Source organism: Cladophialophora carrionii, assembly GCF_000365165.1.
Source record: "Cladophialophora carrionii CBS 160.54 unplaced genomic scaffold supercont1.3, whole genome shotgun sequence".
NCBI classification, from domain to species: Eukaryota; Fungi; Ascomycota; class Eurotiomycetes; order Chaetothyriales; family Herpotrichiellaceae; genus Cladophialophora; species Cladophialophora carrionii.
The window spans coordinates 2,768,198-2,785,405 of NW_008481828.1; the positions used below are offsets into that span (position 1 = coordinate 2,768,198).

A 17,208-nucleotide genomic window follows, 5' to 3' on the forward strand; every position below is an offset into this window, starting at 1 on the left:
GCGACTCTTGGTGCCCCAAGCATTTGCTGAGTAGAGAGATTGGTCAACAACGATAGAAGAAAGGATGAGTTCCGATAACTGATGAGACACTCTCATTTAGTGATCATGGTGACAGGGGTATCTTTCGAGGTCATCAATGCTAAATACTGTACTTGCCTGCATCGGATAGCAAGGTCAATCCACCAACGCCATGCTATCCAAACAGGAGACCAATTTCACATTTTACACGGATCTAAATCCTGATCCATCCATAATATCTGCAAACCATAGCCACCATTGAACATCGACAAAAGCTTTTAATCAACGAGCATCGAGTCCACCGATGTGTCATCCAAGTCTTGAGCTATATCAAGATCGGCATCGGCCGCATTCGAAGCAGCACTCCAACTCGCACCCGCAGTAGCAGCGAGACTACCACTCGTGGCGCCTCGAGTCTCATTGGCAGTCCCGGGCAAAACCCTCGCCCGGGCTGCCTCGAGCACACCAAGTGACGAGCTCGCCTCAGAAGCATCGTCGTCGCCGCCTGGCCGATCGTTGGAGCTGGACGACCACTGCCAGAGAAATCCAGCCGGTGCCGGCGAACTCTCCTCTTCCGATAGCTCTTCACTGTCATCATCGTCGTAGAGGTTACCCTTTTCCGCCTCGGACGAGGAACTTGTCATGAAGAAGACATAGCTGGGTGGGGGTAGACGAGAGGGTTGAAGGGTGAGCGTACTGCATTCTGCCACACGGTACTCGTACCGTGCAGCAGGTCGGTCACCCTTTTTCCCCTTCCCGCCTCCACTGCCGTCTAGGTTTCTGATCCTGGCGATGCGAACGTCGATGGCAAAATTATCTTCGGGGCGGACTCCTCCGACACCAGAAGCCTCAAGCTCCATCGGCTGGGTCTCGTACTCACCTGCGCTCGTGATGGGTGTCACTGGCATCTCGACATCAGGAATATTCGAAGGCCAACTAGTACGCTTTGAAGGACGTGGACTCAGAAAGTAGCAAGCCCTTGCATCTCGTAGAGCGTCGTCGACAACTGGGCCTTCTTTCCTGACAATTCCCAAAGCATCTGAAAACATTTTGTGAGTGCTCCCCTTCTCAGCAATGGGGGACTTGTCACCACTCAAATCCGTGAAGAAATAAGGGTTTGAGAAGAAAGTTATGTAGCCCTCGTACGCATCCTCGTTGGCTTTAAGGCTTGACCGGCCTAGGGCATGGGCTATGCCACTCGAGTCCGGCGAAAGACCGTCATACGAGCTGGAAGAATCGAGGTATGACTCCCTGGCTTTCAGAAGCGGTCTCCGCTGCTGGAAGACAACGGGCTTATAGTTGAAAGCCGAAGTCGGCGTCGATTTGGACATCGTCGTCGATGTTTGAACGTTTGCGGGATTCGAGGAGTTCGTCGTCGAGTTAAGCATCTTGGAGGCGGTGCTCGACTTGGTTTGGGGAACCCTATGGTCCGAGACCGACACGGATAGATTATTTGTTGTGCTTGCAGTGCTTCTCCCGCTTCGGCGTCCTCCATCGTCGCCGGTATCATCCGACGCGCGGTGTGGTACCGACTCTGGACTCTCTTGACTCGAAGATGCGGCTCCGGCGGCACCGCCCCTCCAACGGATCTTATGTCCATCTTTCGACAACTCGAATTTCGTACTCAACTGTTTCACCGCTTTGCGTACAAATGCTGGAGTCACATTAAATGTATGCAATTGAGCCATGCTGACTAGCAGGTTGAGATACATCCAGGGTTGATCCTTGGCTTCAGTATCGTCTTCGAAATGCGGCGACGACAGTCCCAGATGGCGAAGGTAGTCAATGTTGTCTGAAGCAACTTGGGCACGTTGTATGTCGAGATCCAATGGTCGGGTGGGACGCTGATCGGGAGACGCCGGACGTTGATCTGGAGACGCCGGGCGTTCAGGTGTTTCGATTGCAGTAGGGTCTGTCGATCGCTGACCACCAGCCTCAACAGCGTCCAGGTTGATTTTGGTGTCCGGAGGCAGGATGTGAGCTTCACGCAGACCTTCTGTTTTCGAAGCCCGGTTGAGTCTCCGGTCTTCTCGTCGATCAGCCTTGGCCGCGGAGCGAGATATCTGCTGCTGCTGAAGAGGCAGACTGTGTTCCCCCGGTGCTGCTCTCTTGCCGGTGAACAAATGCTCCAGTCGTTGTACCACCATCTGCATCTTCGCGTTCTCACTGACGGAAACTGTCTCCCGAGGGAGCAGCGAGTCCGGGATGTCATACAAATAGTTCTGGATGTCTGTGTCCTTCTTGCTCTTCGACACTGGCGTACGGTCCCCGAACTTGAGACCACCGACTTGTGAAATCGAGTTGCCACCTGACATCGACACAGACGCGTAGCCAGAGTCAGCCGGGGTCGGGTCTTGGTGGGCTTTCTGGGGTGCTTCCGTTGCATAGCCGGCACTCGAAGTCGACTTTTCCACCGGGACAGAGGAGCTCTGGTGTGATGGCGAGTCCCCCAAACGGGTTGCGAATTTCATCAATATGTCTTCCAGTTCTCTCTTCTTCTCGGCGGGCAACCCATGCATTCGAACCTCAAAGACGCGGTCCGGGTTGCTGCTCGGTGGGCTGGTCCGGCTGTGCCAGCTTCTGAGAACGGTCTTCAGCTTCTTATTTTCCACAGTCAGATCGTCAATGACCCCTCGCAATTCATCATTCTCGGTGTCATCTCTCGCCTTTGGGCCAAAGCTCTCCCCATTGTGCGAGCGGAGATTGTTAGGTGGGTGGGAACTACTCTGACGGGCGAGATAGAAAGGCGACTCGGCTATGGCACATCAGCAAGGCAGGCGGGCAATCAAGGCAAGGACCTGCGTACTTGTACTTTCGTTGGTGTCTATCTTGTCCTGGGAGTCCGCCACATTCTCGTTCTTGCTTGCAAACCACTTCGCGGCGCTCTGATCACTACTGGAATCCCGGCTTTCGCCCAGCGGGAGATTTGGCGAGGTCTGCCCCTCCCTCGACAGTGTGCGCGCCCCAGAGCCATCTGAATTCTGCTCAATCTTTACTTTCTTGTGCTTCGGGAGCGACTTGGATTGCGACGGATTGGAGCGGCGAGGGTGGCTTGTGCTGATTGCAGAGAAGGGCCTCTTAGGTGACGTGGTCGATGTTATCTTCGAGTTGAGCATGTTGAGGCATCGCTCCTTCGCCGTGGTGAAGAAGTCTTCGGTTCTTTGAATGATGCTGGTTCACGTGGCGTTCGCTAAGCCTGTCGAGTGGGTCGATCGGTGTTCTCCTGAACAGGTTCCCTACGCTTCTTGGGATTTTGGTGTATTGATGCGTGGTAAGCAAGGTCGTCGCAGGGGGAGCTTAATGCGAGAACGCTGCGAGAAGGAGTTGCGCGGTCGAAGACAGTCTCGGCAAGGTTCGGTAAGATATGAGAAGCAGGATGGCATGATTCCTGCGCAGTAGGAGTAGCAGATGCCATGTTCCCTGTGGAGTGACCGGTAAGTGGTGCGCGGAAATGGCAGCAGCGAAGTATTTGTTTGGCTCGATCGCTAGAGCCTTATGCGTACGGTGGGAACGGGCACACAGATCGGACGGCGCAGGTGGAATCGCGATGAGGCACAAGCGCGTGCCAAGGTCAGCGTCCAGGCCCATCCCCCTTTGAGCGCCGCTTCGTTCAGGGTGCGTCGAGATCTGGCCATTGGGAAGGGATCGACATTCGGCCAAAGAATCTCGAACACTGCCCGGCATCCAATCGTCGATTCAATTTTCGACCTACCCAATTGTGATGTCCATACTGGCAGGCCGCTGAAACATATCCGTGAGCACGCCGTCGTACTGCGGCGTGGCCAGAATGTTCGGCGGCGTGTTGATCTCTGCAGTGTGCCCAAATCTGGAAGAGCTCTTCGATCTCAGGAATACACGATTTGTAGCCCAGCATTACTGTCTGCAGTAGCCGCCGATTGCTGCTTTCGGCGGAAAAGGGTTCCTGCATATGGCGCCATCATCGATCTCGAAGTCAAGTTGTAAGGTTGGCGGCGCTACCTCGTGGTCGGAGTTCATGTTCTGGAAACTGGTCTTCATTTGGTGATTAGCAATTATGCGGACAATTTATCACGTGACTGATGACACCACCCCAATCAATGACGTATGTCCGGCGGAGCTCCGCCTCAACCGGCCCGGATCAACTCGTTCGGGAATATGAGTCACGTGACGCTGCGATTGCAACGAAATGGGATTCTGCGTCTCGATCATGCCTCGAGTCGCCGGCGCTGGCACGCTTTTCTGCTGCGGAGCTTTCCAAGTGGCAGCCAGCTGCATACGAGTTTCACCGTGCTGTCACCGGTAAAGATACTACTCCAATCTAGGCACGAAGGCTTCCTCGGTATGAGTATGAGCCGCTCAATACTTCAAGCGCGAAGGATCACAATGCTGCCCGATTCTCATTCTACGCTCGCTGGGCAGCCGAGAGGCGATCAAGCTCTTCAAGAGACGGCCAACGAAGCTTATCTGTAGTCTCCTCGACGGACCAATTGGCGCTCCGCCAATTGAATGTGACGCCATCTTGTCGGTTTTTGTGCCCGCTCTCTTCGCCCGCTACGACTCTGACTGCTGAAATTTCTACCACTGACTTAACCAGAGAGGGGCAATCCTCGCGGAGTGACCACTGACAGCCGCAGCAGCAATCACTACGTCGCTTTGCCTTGCTTTTTTGGAGCCGTTCAAGCTATTCGTCATATCCATCCTATCAGCATGGCCATCATGGGGGACAAGACCAACATTGGTCCCTGGCCTCAAAATTCATTATATAGTTTTACAATTTTCTGCAGTTCAAAAGATTGTGGTAGGGCTGAGGCGAATCTTCAGCCTCTCCACCATTCAACATGTCGGTCGCCAATGCCGGGATCATTGCGGCAGCCACAGGGCCAGAGGCAGAAGATCCAAAGAAGGATATCGAGGTCGTACCCTCTCACGGCAACACCTTCGACGAGGAACACCCGGTTGCACCAGATCAATTTGATCCGAAATACGAGACTTCCAAGTGGGAAGTGTGGGCATATTACGCCTACTACATTGGCAACAATGGCTTGACGTTGTTCAATTTTGCGCCGACCGCGTTCCAAGACCTGCTCTATGAGGCTGCCGGTGACAGCGAGAGATTGCAATTCCTGGGGGCGTTTCGAACGATCAATAGTATAGTCTTGCTCGCGAACGGAATATCATTTGCAATTCAGGTGGTCCTCTTTCTATTGATTGGTTCGATGGCCGACTATGGACGATGGAGACCTTACATTCTGATTTTCTGGTCGATTGTGGCTTTTGCGCTGGGTTTTGGTTGGTTAGGGGTTCACACGCAGGAGAAATGGCCGGCTGCGACTGGGCTCTATATGGTTGGCTTAATCGCGTACCAGATGAGTCTCACCTTTTGGACTGCTGGTAGGCAAAAGCTGTCAATGACTTCCTCTCCGATACTGACGAAAGCTCAGCGTTTCCCGGTCTGGCGAGGAATACGCCCCAAATGCGGGAAAAGGCCGAACAGTATGAGAACAGCGAAATCACACGTGAAGATTACGACTTTGCGGACATGATGGAGCGGAACCGCATCTACAATGTTGCTTTCATCATGCAGAGCGCCGGAGAAATCGTGATTCTGGCCATCCTGGTTGGCATACTTTTCGCGCTGCACGTCCGAGACAGTGCGGCGAACAATCTTTGGGGTCTTTCGGTGCTCATTGCGTATGCCACCGGTGTTTGGATCGTGCTTTCCATCCCTTGGTTCATCCTTGAGAAGAGACGGCCTGGACAGCCACTCCCGCCGGGCAAGAACATCATCAGTGTCGGCTTCTGGAATATCTGGCGCGCTCTGGTCCAGATATGGGAGCTGAAGCAGAGTTTGCTGTATCTCGTCGGTGAGTGTACTTGCACACGGGGTGTATCGAGCATCGTTGATTGACAGCATCCTCCAGGCTATTTTCTGCTGGGAGACTCATTGAATACAACAGTTACGGTGATCGCCACTCTTCAGAACTCGGTTGTCGCGTACGACACCCTTACGCTAACTTACCTGCTCATTGTGGGTATCGCTGCTCAGGGCGCCGGCATCCTTGCGTACTGGCTCATCCAAAAACGATTCGGCCTTAGCACCAAGGTCATGTTCGACGCGGTCATGATCGGTATTGTGATCCTCGATGGCTGGGGCATGATTGGTATTTGGACGCAGAAATTCGGCTTTCACAACGAATGGGAATTTTGGGTGTATCAAACCTTCTATGGGCTGTTTGTGTGCCAATGGTACGCGTATTCCCAGACGATGATATCCGAAGTGACACCACGAGGGAAAGAGTGAGCGTGCCCGCCCTGATCCCACGAGCATGGCTGACAACCCCAGGTTCTTGTTCTTCAGTCTGTACTCGATCATGGGCAAGACCAGCGCATTCATTGGCCCAATCGTGAGCAGCGCCATCATCGATGCGGATCCCAAGGGCAACAACAGTCTGCCGTTTTATTTCCTCTTCGGTCTGAGCCTGTTGAGTTTCTTGCTCCTGTTCTTCTTCGTGGACTTGAAGAAGAGCAGAAGGGAGCAAGAGAGGTTCCTGAAACGAGAGGAGGCTGCAAAAGAACGTCGCGCAAGCATCATCAGCCAGGGTCGACCATTAAATCGTGGCGGAAGCCATGGTGATGATGGCGAAGCTGTCAAGAAGCACGCCAAGATGTGAGCGATCGAGCTGCTTTGTCGACAAGAAGGATTTTCAATATTTGATTAACTCACCTGGTCATGATGCATGATGGATGCAGCACGAGCCCCTGACGGCGTGAGCCTGATAGAGATAAATCCACGTTGCGGGAACAGTGGAGTTTTAGACCTTTCATGGTTACATGATCCAGGACATGCTTTAGCAGATTTGAGCCTGCTTGTTGCTGTGCTGTGCAGACGGGCCGCATCCACAAATATGCAGGACTTCAGGCCAAGGTTAGGACCCAGTCGGGCTCTCCTAAGATCCCGTGCCGCAGCATATAAATAGGGACGCCTAAGTCTGGGCCATGAATACGCCGTTCGCGATGTGCGCAATGTGCGGCTGGGGTCGTCGCGGCATCCGGGCAGGGGGCTCGTTGAGGGTTACGCGTAAATCCGGGGGTGATGAGAGGCCGCGAGAGTCTGTTTGCAACCGCCAATGACCATAACGTTAGGGCAATGACTTCCCGATTCGTGATGAAGAACGCGAGGCGGGTGGCATCGTACAGTACGTGGCAAGCACAACCCCAGTGCATCGTCGTGTCATCTGACTGCCACCCTGTCCTTCGGGGGTGAAGTCGCCAACGATAACGTTGGAAGTGTCCCGGCTTCTGTTGTGCGTGGTCGTGCTGCTTATGAGTCGGAGAGTCTGGACCCCGGCGCCTGAGGACACCAAGGACGTGGCCAAGATCAGATACTGTAATCAAGGCCCCGGGCCCGAAGTCGCAGCATTGGTCCGCAATCTGGATTTCGAAGCGCACCGCGGCCGGCTGAGTCTGACGCTCCGACCGTCCAGGATCCGACGGAATCATTCATCGAGCATGCAGACATGGGCTCGACATGTCGTACAACAGGCTGTGAAATTTCGCAACCTGGCTACGAGACTATGACAGGCCGCGGGAGGAGATCGAATGCATTGCGTATATCGTTCCGATGTGCGTACACAGTACGGAGTATGCCTGTTCAAACTGGCATAGAAGACACGTCGACGAGAGGGCGCAGGGCGTACATGTCGATGTTAAAGTGATGCTTGGGTGCATGTCGCAACTCAGCGCCCATAACGGTGATAAGCCACGGTAAGCGGCAGGCAGAGGGCGCGTACCCCGTAAACTCCTATACGAGCGCAGCTCGCAGGGGTGTCGTCGAGGTCGGCCGAAGCACGTCCCAGCGTATCTCCGTCCAGTGTCCTCGGACTCAGTCCTCGGATCCAGGACAGCGCACTCCCCGTCCCCATGCGGCGAAGGTCGCGACAGCCAAGCAAGGGCTCGAAAGCACAAGGTTTCCTCAACGGCAAGTTGCTGCCGACCGGCCCAATTCAATGCCTTTTCCCTTCTGCCTCCGCATAACGCCAGAAGGCATCAGCCAATCTTTTGCCCTGCCACGCTTGGTGTCGCTAGGCATGAGTCAAATGGCTTGTGCTGATTTGCCCGACGGACTGTTTCTACCAGATCGGACACAGTTATGCTGACCACGACCGCGCCCTACGCCCGTGTGCATCTGGTCTGCGGGCCCTTTGGTGTTTCCTCCGGCCGGCGCACTCACGGGTTTAGTCAAAGCCAGCCTAACGAATACGCGGCGCAACATGCTCACGGACGGTGGAGAAGGAGTGTTTCCACGGGGATAACATCAGACGGTGACTCAGGCACCCATTAAACTAATCTGCAGGCTAAGTGATATATACAATTGCAACCTCGTGCTGGTCCACAGGAAAACTTCTTTCCATCAGAGAAAATCTGTTCCACACAACGGACCAGCAGCAACGACTCGCTCGGAAACGTTTTGCCTTCGACCGCCCATTACGAAAGCAGCCACACACCCCTGCTCGGTGCTTGCCTTCGTGACGACAAAGGTTCATCCGAGTTTCAGCCTTCACATGTCACAGCGAGGCTTCCACGATTCTACAATACATACTGCAACCCACCGCCATCTTACACCGAAATTTTCCTACAACCAGGATCCACCGCGAAAATCTTCCGTGGACATAGAAGCAAGCACATCCCACGTGTCTCTGTAGTCTCAATAGCACAACAATCAACTACACCAAATCTCATTACCCAGCGCAAACATGCCTCTCTCCATCATGGCGCCGCTCAGCAGACCGCCTTCACGTGATCTCACCCAGAGTCGGCGACTGTCACGCGAAGAAACATTCCATCTGGCCGAAACAGCACGAAGAAAGACCTCGGACAAGACAGTCCGCGAGGATCTCAGGCTATCACTCAGCCACGGCCACCTACTAGAACAGCTTCTCCAAGAGATCGCCCGAACGGAGCGAGAACTTCAAACATCACCGACAGAAGACAAGTACCTGCTCCCCCAAGAACGGAAATCATCACAGCAGCAACGACGGACGTCGGTGGCGCAAAGGGAACTCGTCGATGAGTACGGGTTTCCCTTAGAGTCCGACGACGGGGAGGAAGAACTGACGTTAACGCGGACGCCATCGCGAAGGCCCTCGAGATGAAGAGCCACAGGCTATTGGATGAGGCTTTGCACTCTACTCCTTTGGCTTTCTCATCTTACGGACTTTGATACGATTACGACTTGATTGTTAGCGTCTTTTCTTACCGGTTCAACAACGATACCCCCCAAACTGAAGACCACCAGACGGTCTCTGAAACAGGCAGTAAAGCTACGGCTTCGCGACGGAAGATGGATCTTCTGAGATGTCCCCATATTATGGCTGACAATTTACCTCGAAGACCACACATGGCGGAGGAGATGGAAGACGGACTGACGACGACGGGGGAGGACATTGACGGGTGGCAGACGAGGACTCTGGGCAATCGAATGGTCCACACAGGCTATTGGAGGAGCTTTGTGCTCTACACCTGTGTCCCTGTTCGATCTGCTCAAGGGAACCGTCGAAAACCGGATCTTTGCGATCCTGTCGTTCAGATCCTATTAAGGAGAAAGACGGACGACGGATATGCGGAGGAACCAGATTCCAAGCTGGCAGATAGATACTAGTAGCAGTCAAACAGTAGACTGCATGAAAATGGGAGATCCATTCTCAAAGCAAAGCCAGTGATTTCCAATTCATGCTTCCACGTCTCTTCGACATACCGTCCGCTTGAGCACGCGCAACCACCACAAGTCGAACCTGGACGACTTCCCAGGCGCCGTGGTGTGAATCGCTACACAGCCGTGGAAAAGTAAGACAGCCAGCTCACGGCACACAGCGCACGGCACACGGCACAACAGCACACAGCACGTGGACTCACCGACAGGGATCATTACTGTACCTAGTACGTGTCAAAACAGCACTGCCCGACGCACCCCTTCCAGATCGGGTAACACTTCCAATACGAGTAAAGTAAACGGGCGTGACGGGTCAGTCGGGGCTTGGTCCTCGCCTCGTACTCCGTACACGCAGTACTAAGGTACCTAGGTAGGTAAGTATGTACGAGCGCAATACAAATCTTAAAAAGTTGGACTTTTCTTCGCATTGCAGTGGACAGACGTGACAGAGAACGGAGTACCTAGGTACTCGTACTCCGTATTCGGTACGGCCCACCGAAAATTCAAAAATCTTCGCCTAATCCAGAGACGAGACCCCTCTTCTCTTCCAGAATGTTCAGCGGGCTTCCTCGTACGAGGAATTGTCCGAGTACTTTAACCATGTACTGTGGACACACGCAGGGCGAGCCTTGTACGAGTAGTGCGCGGGTAGGAAGTTGGGTTTGAGAATTTTGCGCAATACTGGCTCCGTACTCCTGCATATGTGGTATGTAGTACTCGTACCGTGGTATGTACTTACAGTAGGTAGTATGTGCGAGTAGTACGAGTAGTATGTCAGGTTCTTGGTAACTCGAATGGATTCACGATCCACGATCCACGATCCCTCGAATGCAACCGCTTTAGGGTTTTCAATCCCATTAGAGGTACGAGGATGTGGCCGGATCGGATGTTATGGAACCACTACCTCCGTAGTGGGTAACTGCAGGGTAGTACGAGCTACGAGTTACATGTACCTCGTATCGGTGTGATTGGCGTTACATGTCTGTGGGTGCTGTCAGTGAGTGAGTCATGAGTCACAAACCTAATTAACCTGCAAAGAAATTTGCTTTCGGGCGGAGACTCGTACTTTACAGCCACGCAGTCGGGTAGATGGCCGGCTTGTGGATACCAGGACGCGATCAAGCGAGCGGGCGGGCGATCGAAAGGACGATCGAGGATGGAACAAAATGTCCTGTCGTCGTCCGGTGGAGGGGCATCAAGGTACGTACTCTACTTTTCCTCAGTACACATTATGAGTATCGTAGAATTCAAGACACAGAATCGCGGCACACGGTCCACAGTCTACAGGCCGTACGATTGTCACGTATATGCCGCATGGGGAGTGATTCGGGTTATCTCGCGATAATTACTCGTATTCGTGGGGTGCAACGAAGGCGACGACGAGTCAGTCTCCGCGCAGGTCTCGGTATTCGGAACTCGACACCGAGGAGGACGCGATCCACTAGGTACGCGCCACTATACTGGGTACTTTAGTCGGACGAGTACAGCCATGCACGACGAGGATGCATTTCGGAGGTCCTTCTCGTCACTTGGCGTGAATATTGTTGTTGTGTTAGATAGCGCGGGGGGTAACTTCCCAACCACGGACGCCGTGATGCGATAGAGGATTGTTGGCCCGTCGCTGAATGGCTCGCTGTGGAAGATGAAGCGGTGAAGTAAGTTATATCTGTTGAGTTGGCATCGGCGATCCTGCGGCATGGACATTGGGTGGGAGGACGTGGGATTGAAAGAGGGAGGGAGCGTTCGCATGGCGTTGAATTGTTGAGATCTCTCATTGCAGAGAGATCGCTCACCACCATCACGATGCATGTGTTGGTGCAAATAGTCGTGGTCCACGCATCACATTCATGTCGCTTCCGCGGGATTGCATGCCGTGCCGGGCCTTTATTGAGAATCACAATAGAGGACAGAGTTTTGCGGGCACGCATGCTCCGTACGTAGGCGGAATGCGCATCCTAGCACCAGACGCCGAGATCGAATATTCGGGAGGGAAAAGAAATCCTCGATCGGCTTCCACCTGTCGATAATCAGTACGAGTCTTCCGGTGGCCGGCATAATCCCCTTTTTCAGAGATCTAGCCGAGGGTATGTGGTGGACTGTACTCGTACTACACGACGGTACGAGTACTACGCATACCCAGTAGACAGGTCCTGCGTAATTCGCCCGTAGATTGCCTCTCCTGGTAGATGCCCTCTGCGCTTGATGCTAGTCGCGAATATGGCTCCCGCGAGGATCGCTCCGCAAAATGCAGGCACATGAACACAAAGCACCCTGTCCAACCAGCAGGTCAATCGGATTGCTTTGCTCTGCTCTGCGCTGCTTTACTCATAAAACCGGTGACTTCAGCGATGAGGGGACCCCGGTCGACTCCCACTGAACGCCTTTCGGACACGCGGCCTGTGAGCGGCATCGGTGTGTAAACTATCGTGCTGCGAACGCTCATTCCGAGTTCAAGGACTTCACGCCGCGCAGTGATCGCAGGTTGGCCCCGTGATTGACGGGGAATACAAGCTGCAAGTCTGAGTCTGGGAGACTATTTTGGCACAAAAGGAACCGAAGGACGATTCACCCCGAGGTCGAGAAGCGCGGCTGAAGGATGGATTGCCGAGGTGGGAAAGAGGGCAAGCGGCCGCACGCATCCAACGAAATCTGGCATTGACCAAATTCCGCCGGCAAATGTACCCAGTTATATACCATTGTTGATATGGAGTAGGAGTCGAGAAGGATGAAGATGGAGATGCCAATTACTACGTACCGAGGTCGTGCCGCCGTGCAGGGTCTCGGTCGTGTACCCGGTACTGTGTACTCTGTAGATGTGGTCCCTGTATCTCGTACCCGCTCAGCCTTGCACATTTCACGAGGCTGGCAAGGCTGCACCGGCCCCGTCCTGCGGAGATGATCTTCCGGCACTTCCAAATTGCTGCCGCCGACGACTGATCTGCTACCTTAAAAGACACCTTCCACAGAATTGATTGGTCTACTAAGACCTTCTTCTCCCTCCTCGACCATGTCCTCACCTCATACTCACCCCGACGTCCCTCCCCTGCCCTCTCCCTCGACCTTCTCCATCCTCCCCGACATCTACATCCTCCTCGCACGCTTAAACCTGCTCCACCAACCGCAACTGAACGGACACTCGCAATCGTCCCAGACTCAGGCCCCCACGTCCCAGCATCTTCCGTCCCAGACCCATTCCGCCGCCGCGGGCTCGCAGATCCCCGCCTCGATTCTCAACGGCGCGAGTCTGCTCGATCTCAAAGACCTCCCGGGCCAGATCTATCCGCTGAAGCAAAAACTGGCAAAGGCACGTGCAGCCGTGGAAGAGTTGCCGGACGTGGAGAGGACCGTGGAGGAGCAGGAGGCGGAGATCCGGAAGCTGGAGGCGACGGTGAGGGCGTTGAAAACACGGTTAGGCGGCTTGGGAGCGATTGCGCGCGAGAAAGCGGATGTGGAGATGACGGAGCACGAGGAAGGATGAGCCCCGAGCGCGCGGAGCATGTACTTGCAGCTGGCAGGTTCTATCGACGGCCTACTGCGCAGACGCGAACCATGTCTTTGGAGTTGCAATGAACAGCACTTACGGCGGCGCACCAAACACGGGATGAATGGCAACGACGCTACGTCAGCGGGCTGGCACAAGACGGATGATCTTGCCCATGCGGTGCAAGTCTATTTACCGGCTCTATATTGGTTGCGCTGCAATTTCTGGTTGCTGAAGGGTATCGTTGAAGATACTACGCAGACTTTTCTGGTTACCGCTACCGATCAGCCTGGACCGAAGTCCCAAGTTCGTTGAAATCTGGGAAAAGACATGATAAAATCCATCGACCGACCCGACGCCAAGTGTCCATTCTCCATGGTATCTCGACCGTGGTCTACACCGGCAAGGGGAAGCTCGAGGCCCAATCCGCCACCTCCTGTCTTAACTTCAGGATCTCCTCGACCGATTCGCCGGCAACTTTCTCCTTGAAGTCTTTCAGCTTGTTCGCCTCCTTGGGAAGCTCACCCTGGACCTTCTTGCATAGCTTGATGCTCTGGTCAATGTATCTGGCCACCCTCTTGAAGTCCTCCTCTCCAAAGCCTCGAGAGGTCATGGCTGGGGCACCAATACGGATACCATATGGGGTCAAGGCAGACTTGTCCCCGGGAATACTGTTCTTGTTGCACGCGATGTTGATCTGCTCGAGCACAGCCTCGACGCGAGCACCATCGAGGGCTTGTGGGCGCAAGTCGAGCAACACCATGTGTGAATCAGTCCCATCTGCAACAAGTTTGTATCCCAGCTCTTTGAACTCGGACTCGAGAGCTTTCGCGTTCTTGAGCACCTGTTCCTGGTATGCCTTGAACTCCGGGGACGCAGCTTGCTTCAATGCGACTGCCAACGCAGTGATGGTGTGGTTATGTGGGCCTCCCTGGTGGCCAGGGAAGACGGAGAAGTTGATGGGGCCCTCGAGGTCGTAGAGGACTTGTTTGCCGGTCTTGGCGTCTGTGCTGCGAACGCCCTTGCGGTAAAAAATCATTGCTCCTCTCGGTCCGCGGAGGGATTTGTGGGTGGTAGTGGTGACAACGTCGGCGTGTTCGAACGGGGAAGGAATGACACCCGCGGCGATGAGGCCGGAAATGTGCGCCATGTCGACGATCAGGTATGCTCCGACCTTGTCTGCGATCTGTCGCATGCGGGCATAATCGATGAGTCGGCAGTAGGCGGATGTGCCTGCGACGATGCATTTAGGGCGGTACATGAGGGCGTTCTCCTCGAGTCGGTCGTAGTCAATGATGCCGGTCTCGAGGTTTACTCGGTAGGGGAACGTTTCGAAGTAGGTTGAGACGGCGGAGATCCTGTGAATTGTTGTCAGCCACCCAGCTCTTTGGTGTGTCCTTGTGTTCCGTGCTTACTTCCTCTGCGGCGTCTGATACCCATGGCTCAAATGCCCGCCATGCGGTAGATCCAAGCCCATCAGCCGATCGTGGGGTCTCATCAATGCCTGGTACACCTGCAGGTTCGCAGGAGAACCACTCAAGCATTGTACATTGACTCCCCAGATCTCCGGATCCAGGTTGAACGCCTTCAAAGCCCGCGATTGACAGGTGAGCTCAATGGAGTCGATGTGCTGGTTTCCACCATAGTAGCGGGCTCCCGGGTAGCCTTCACTGTACTTGTTTGACATAGGGGAGCCAAGGGCGTCGAAGACGGCGCGGGATGTGACATTCTCAGAGGCAATGAGGATGATCGACTCGCGCTGGCGCTTGATTTCTTTTTTCTGCGAAAAGAACGTCAATACAGAACGACCTTGGGACAGGATGTGCATAAGTACCATGATCTCCGCGATCTCTGGATCCGACTCGACCAAGGACTTCTCGAGCATCTGGGTGAAGCCTCCATGTCAGCTTTGTGGCCTCAAAGGCGCGCGTGAGCAGACACTCACATCTTTGTGAGACTGGGAGAGGGCATAGCTGGACGCAGCCATGGAACCCATGATTTCTAAGTTACTAGCACAGGCGCAGTACAGTGGTAGAAGCTGTCAATTGTGTTAGGGCGCACAAAAACGAGAGAGGGAATGTCACAAGAGTCATGGGAATTTCAAGCTTCTTGGGCACTTTTTTTTGCTGATTGCGGTGCGAAATCCCTGCCCCGCACTTTCGGGTGGCAGGTGGCAGGGTCCACTCCGGCGACATGCTTGTATGCATCCAACGCAAGGCTAGCTCTGCATTCCACCTTCAAACGCCCTCTCGCCGCCTAATCATAGCAGGCAAAAGTATCACCCGGGGGCTCATTCCTCATGACGCGCTTCACTACATGCTCCAGCACCCTTCACGATGCTCGTCACATTGTCCTCTTTTGCTTCCGGGCGCGTAGCTCTGCGCGGATAGCGCTGGTTGTGTGAGATGTGATGTGCGAGTGAATGAAGTCGCGTTTTTCATCGGGGGCACTGTATTGGCAATTGCCCCAGGCGCAGTCTGCAGTGAAGTCCTTGCTATTTCTAGCACCAACGTGGTTCACATTCACATGGTCCTAGACTGACGTCAGCTGCATTGGAACCGTTCGAGAGAGAAGGAACTGACCTTAAGCTCCACGCAACAATCGAAGCGTAGGGTGCACCCTCGCCAATGGCACATGAAGGGCTCGTTCTGAGGAGTGGCCGTCGGTTGCATGAAATCCTCTTCGGAAGAGTCAGGCGTGTCATCCCTCTCCAAGTAGAGGATGATCTTCTTCCCCGGATTCTTCCCGGGCACGTTCTGGTCATTGGCCCCGGGGTCGAGGGATCCGGACGATGAAGAAGGAGACTTCTAGCCTCGCTTCCTCTTTCCCGAGGAATTATCGTTTGGCTCCTTTCCATTGGTACCTTTCTTGGGGCGTACAGCTGGAGTAGGTTCAGGCGCATCATCCATCTCGACGTCTCGCCCAGACTGCGCAGCTGTACCTGCAGGGACTCCGGGAGGTGTGTATCGCTTCTTCAGACCTTCAGGTTGCTGTCGGATTTCTTTCGGCTTGCCAGGTCGTGTCGCAGTGAAGGCCTGCGGAGTACCTTCCTGGGATGGAACCTTGGTTTGATCGTTGACCTCCCGCATGATGAAGCTACGTCCAATCTTCTTCTCCGCCTGCTGGTAACTCGCATCCACTCCTTGAGGAAGCAAGACTGTTTCGTTTTTGGATGGCAATGGCTGCATGCCGTATGCGATACCATTGTGGGTGATAATGGGTTGACCGCGCATGACAGCATCGACGGCCAACTCCTTGATCGAGTCAATGGGGACATCACCAGGAGCAGCGATGAGCCAGACTTCCTTCTCCGACAAATCGTGAAACTGACGCACGGTTGAGCTAGTGTCGGACTGTGAGCGCGCAATGGGTTCATAGCCCTTGGGCGCTTTGAATGGTTTTGCAGGAATTGCGGCTCTGGATTGCACGGATTTGGCGGCAGTCTCTTCGAGTTCTGGGGTTGGCGAGGAGCGTGTCTTCTGGCTCGAAGCCGACGTCACTGCTGAACCAATTTCCGACTCGCTTTGGTCGTCCTCGCTTTCGTCTTCGTCTTCAGCGGTCTCCTCGTCCTCACTGTCGGAAGCCTCCACTTCGCTGCTGTCGTCGTCTCCGTGATCATCTGTCACAATTGTCAGTCATGGTCCTTTGGTCAATGGAGCGTTAACATTCGACAGTCCTGACCTTTGATGCCGTTAGAAGTCTTCGAATTGGACGGCAGCGCATCATGACCCGCGACACCCTGGGCTTCGTCTTCATCGCCAGAGTCGTACACTCGCTCAGCACTGAGAGGATAGGAGCGCGCAGCTTGAGCCATTTTCTGCCGTAACGCGCACTCCTTTACTGAAAACGTTCTGTCACAACTGCAGCTGCCCTGGAATGTTTTTATGGTAGAAGCGACGATTTTGAGTATGATCTTTCTTCCGTGTCTGATTTAAAAGTCAAAGAGATCTCAAAAAGTTTGAAGACGAATCAAGTGCAGTGAAAATGATAGTTTAGCGCCGGCTATACCCGGCGCTAGTAT

The 17,208-nt window shown here is 54.1% G+C and overlaps 6 protein-coding genes across 6 annotated transcripts; 3 read left to right on the forward strand and 3 right to left on the reverse strand.

The window, feature by feature from the left end:
• Positions 1–296: 296 nt before the first annotated feature.
• Positions 297–3,134, reverse strand: G647_04414 (uncharacterized protein; the record flags this gene model as incomplete). Its single annotated transcript, XM_008728758.1, has 2 exons — positions 297–2,773; positions 2,825–3,134. 2 exons carry the CDS (start codon positions 3,132–3,134, stop codon positions 297–299), a joined length of 2,787 nt encoding a protein of 928 aa, XP_008726980.1.
• A 1,701-nt stretch (positions 3,135–4,835) lies between these two features.
• G647_04415 (uncharacterized protein) lies at positions 4,836–6,668 on the forward strand (the record flags this gene model as incomplete). The annotated part of the gene is made up of 4 exons (XM_008728759.1): positions 4,836–5,388; positions 5,439–5,861; positions 5,919–6,294; positions 6,341–6,668. The coding sequence occupies 4 exons, from the start codon at positions 4,836–4,838 to the stop codon at positions 6,666–6,668; spliced, it is 1,680 nt and encodes a 559-aa protein (XP_008726981.1).
• Positions 6,669–8,765: 2,097 nt separating this feature from the next.
• Positions 8,766–9,655, forward strand: G647_04416 (uncharacterized protein; the record flags this gene model as incomplete). Its single annotated transcript, XM_008728760.1, has 2 exons — positions 8,766–9,067; positions 9,241–9,655. 2 exons carry the CDS (start codon positions 8,766–8,768, stop codon positions 9,653–9,655), a joined length of 717 nt encoding a protein of 238 aa, XP_008726982.1.
• A 3,058-nt stretch (positions 9,656–12,713) lies between these two features.
• Positions 12,714–13,184, forward strand: G647_04417 (uncharacterized protein; the record flags this gene model as incomplete). Its single annotated transcript, XM_008728761.1, has 1 exon — positions 12,714–13,184. The coding sequence occupies one exon, from the start codon at positions 12,714–12,716 to the stop codon at positions 13,182–13,184; it is 471 nt and encodes a 156-aa protein (XP_008726983.1).
• Positions 13,185–13,581: 397 nt separating this feature from the next.
• On the reverse strand, positions 13,582–15,183 carry G647_04418 (serine hydroxymethyltransferase, cytosolic; the record flags this gene model as incomplete). The annotated part of the gene is made up of 4 exons (XM_008728762.1): positions 13,582–14,545; positions 14,603–14,967; positions 15,022–15,072; positions 15,133–15,183. The coding sequence occupies 4 exons, from the start codon at positions 15,181–15,183 to the stop codon at positions 13,582–13,584; spliced, it is 1,431 nt and encodes a 476-aa protein (XP_008726984.1).
• Positions 15,184–15,994: 811 nt separating this feature from the next.
• Positions 15,995–17,001, reverse strand: G647_04419 (uncharacterized protein; the record flags this gene model as incomplete). Its single annotated transcript, XM_008728763.1, has 2 exons — positions 15,995–16,806; positions 16,869–17,001. The coding sequence occupies 2 exons, from the start codon at positions 16,999–17,001 to the stop codon at positions 15,995–15,997; spliced, it is 945 nt and encodes a 314-aa protein (XP_008726985.1).
• Positions 17,002–17,208: the final 207 nt, after the last annotated feature.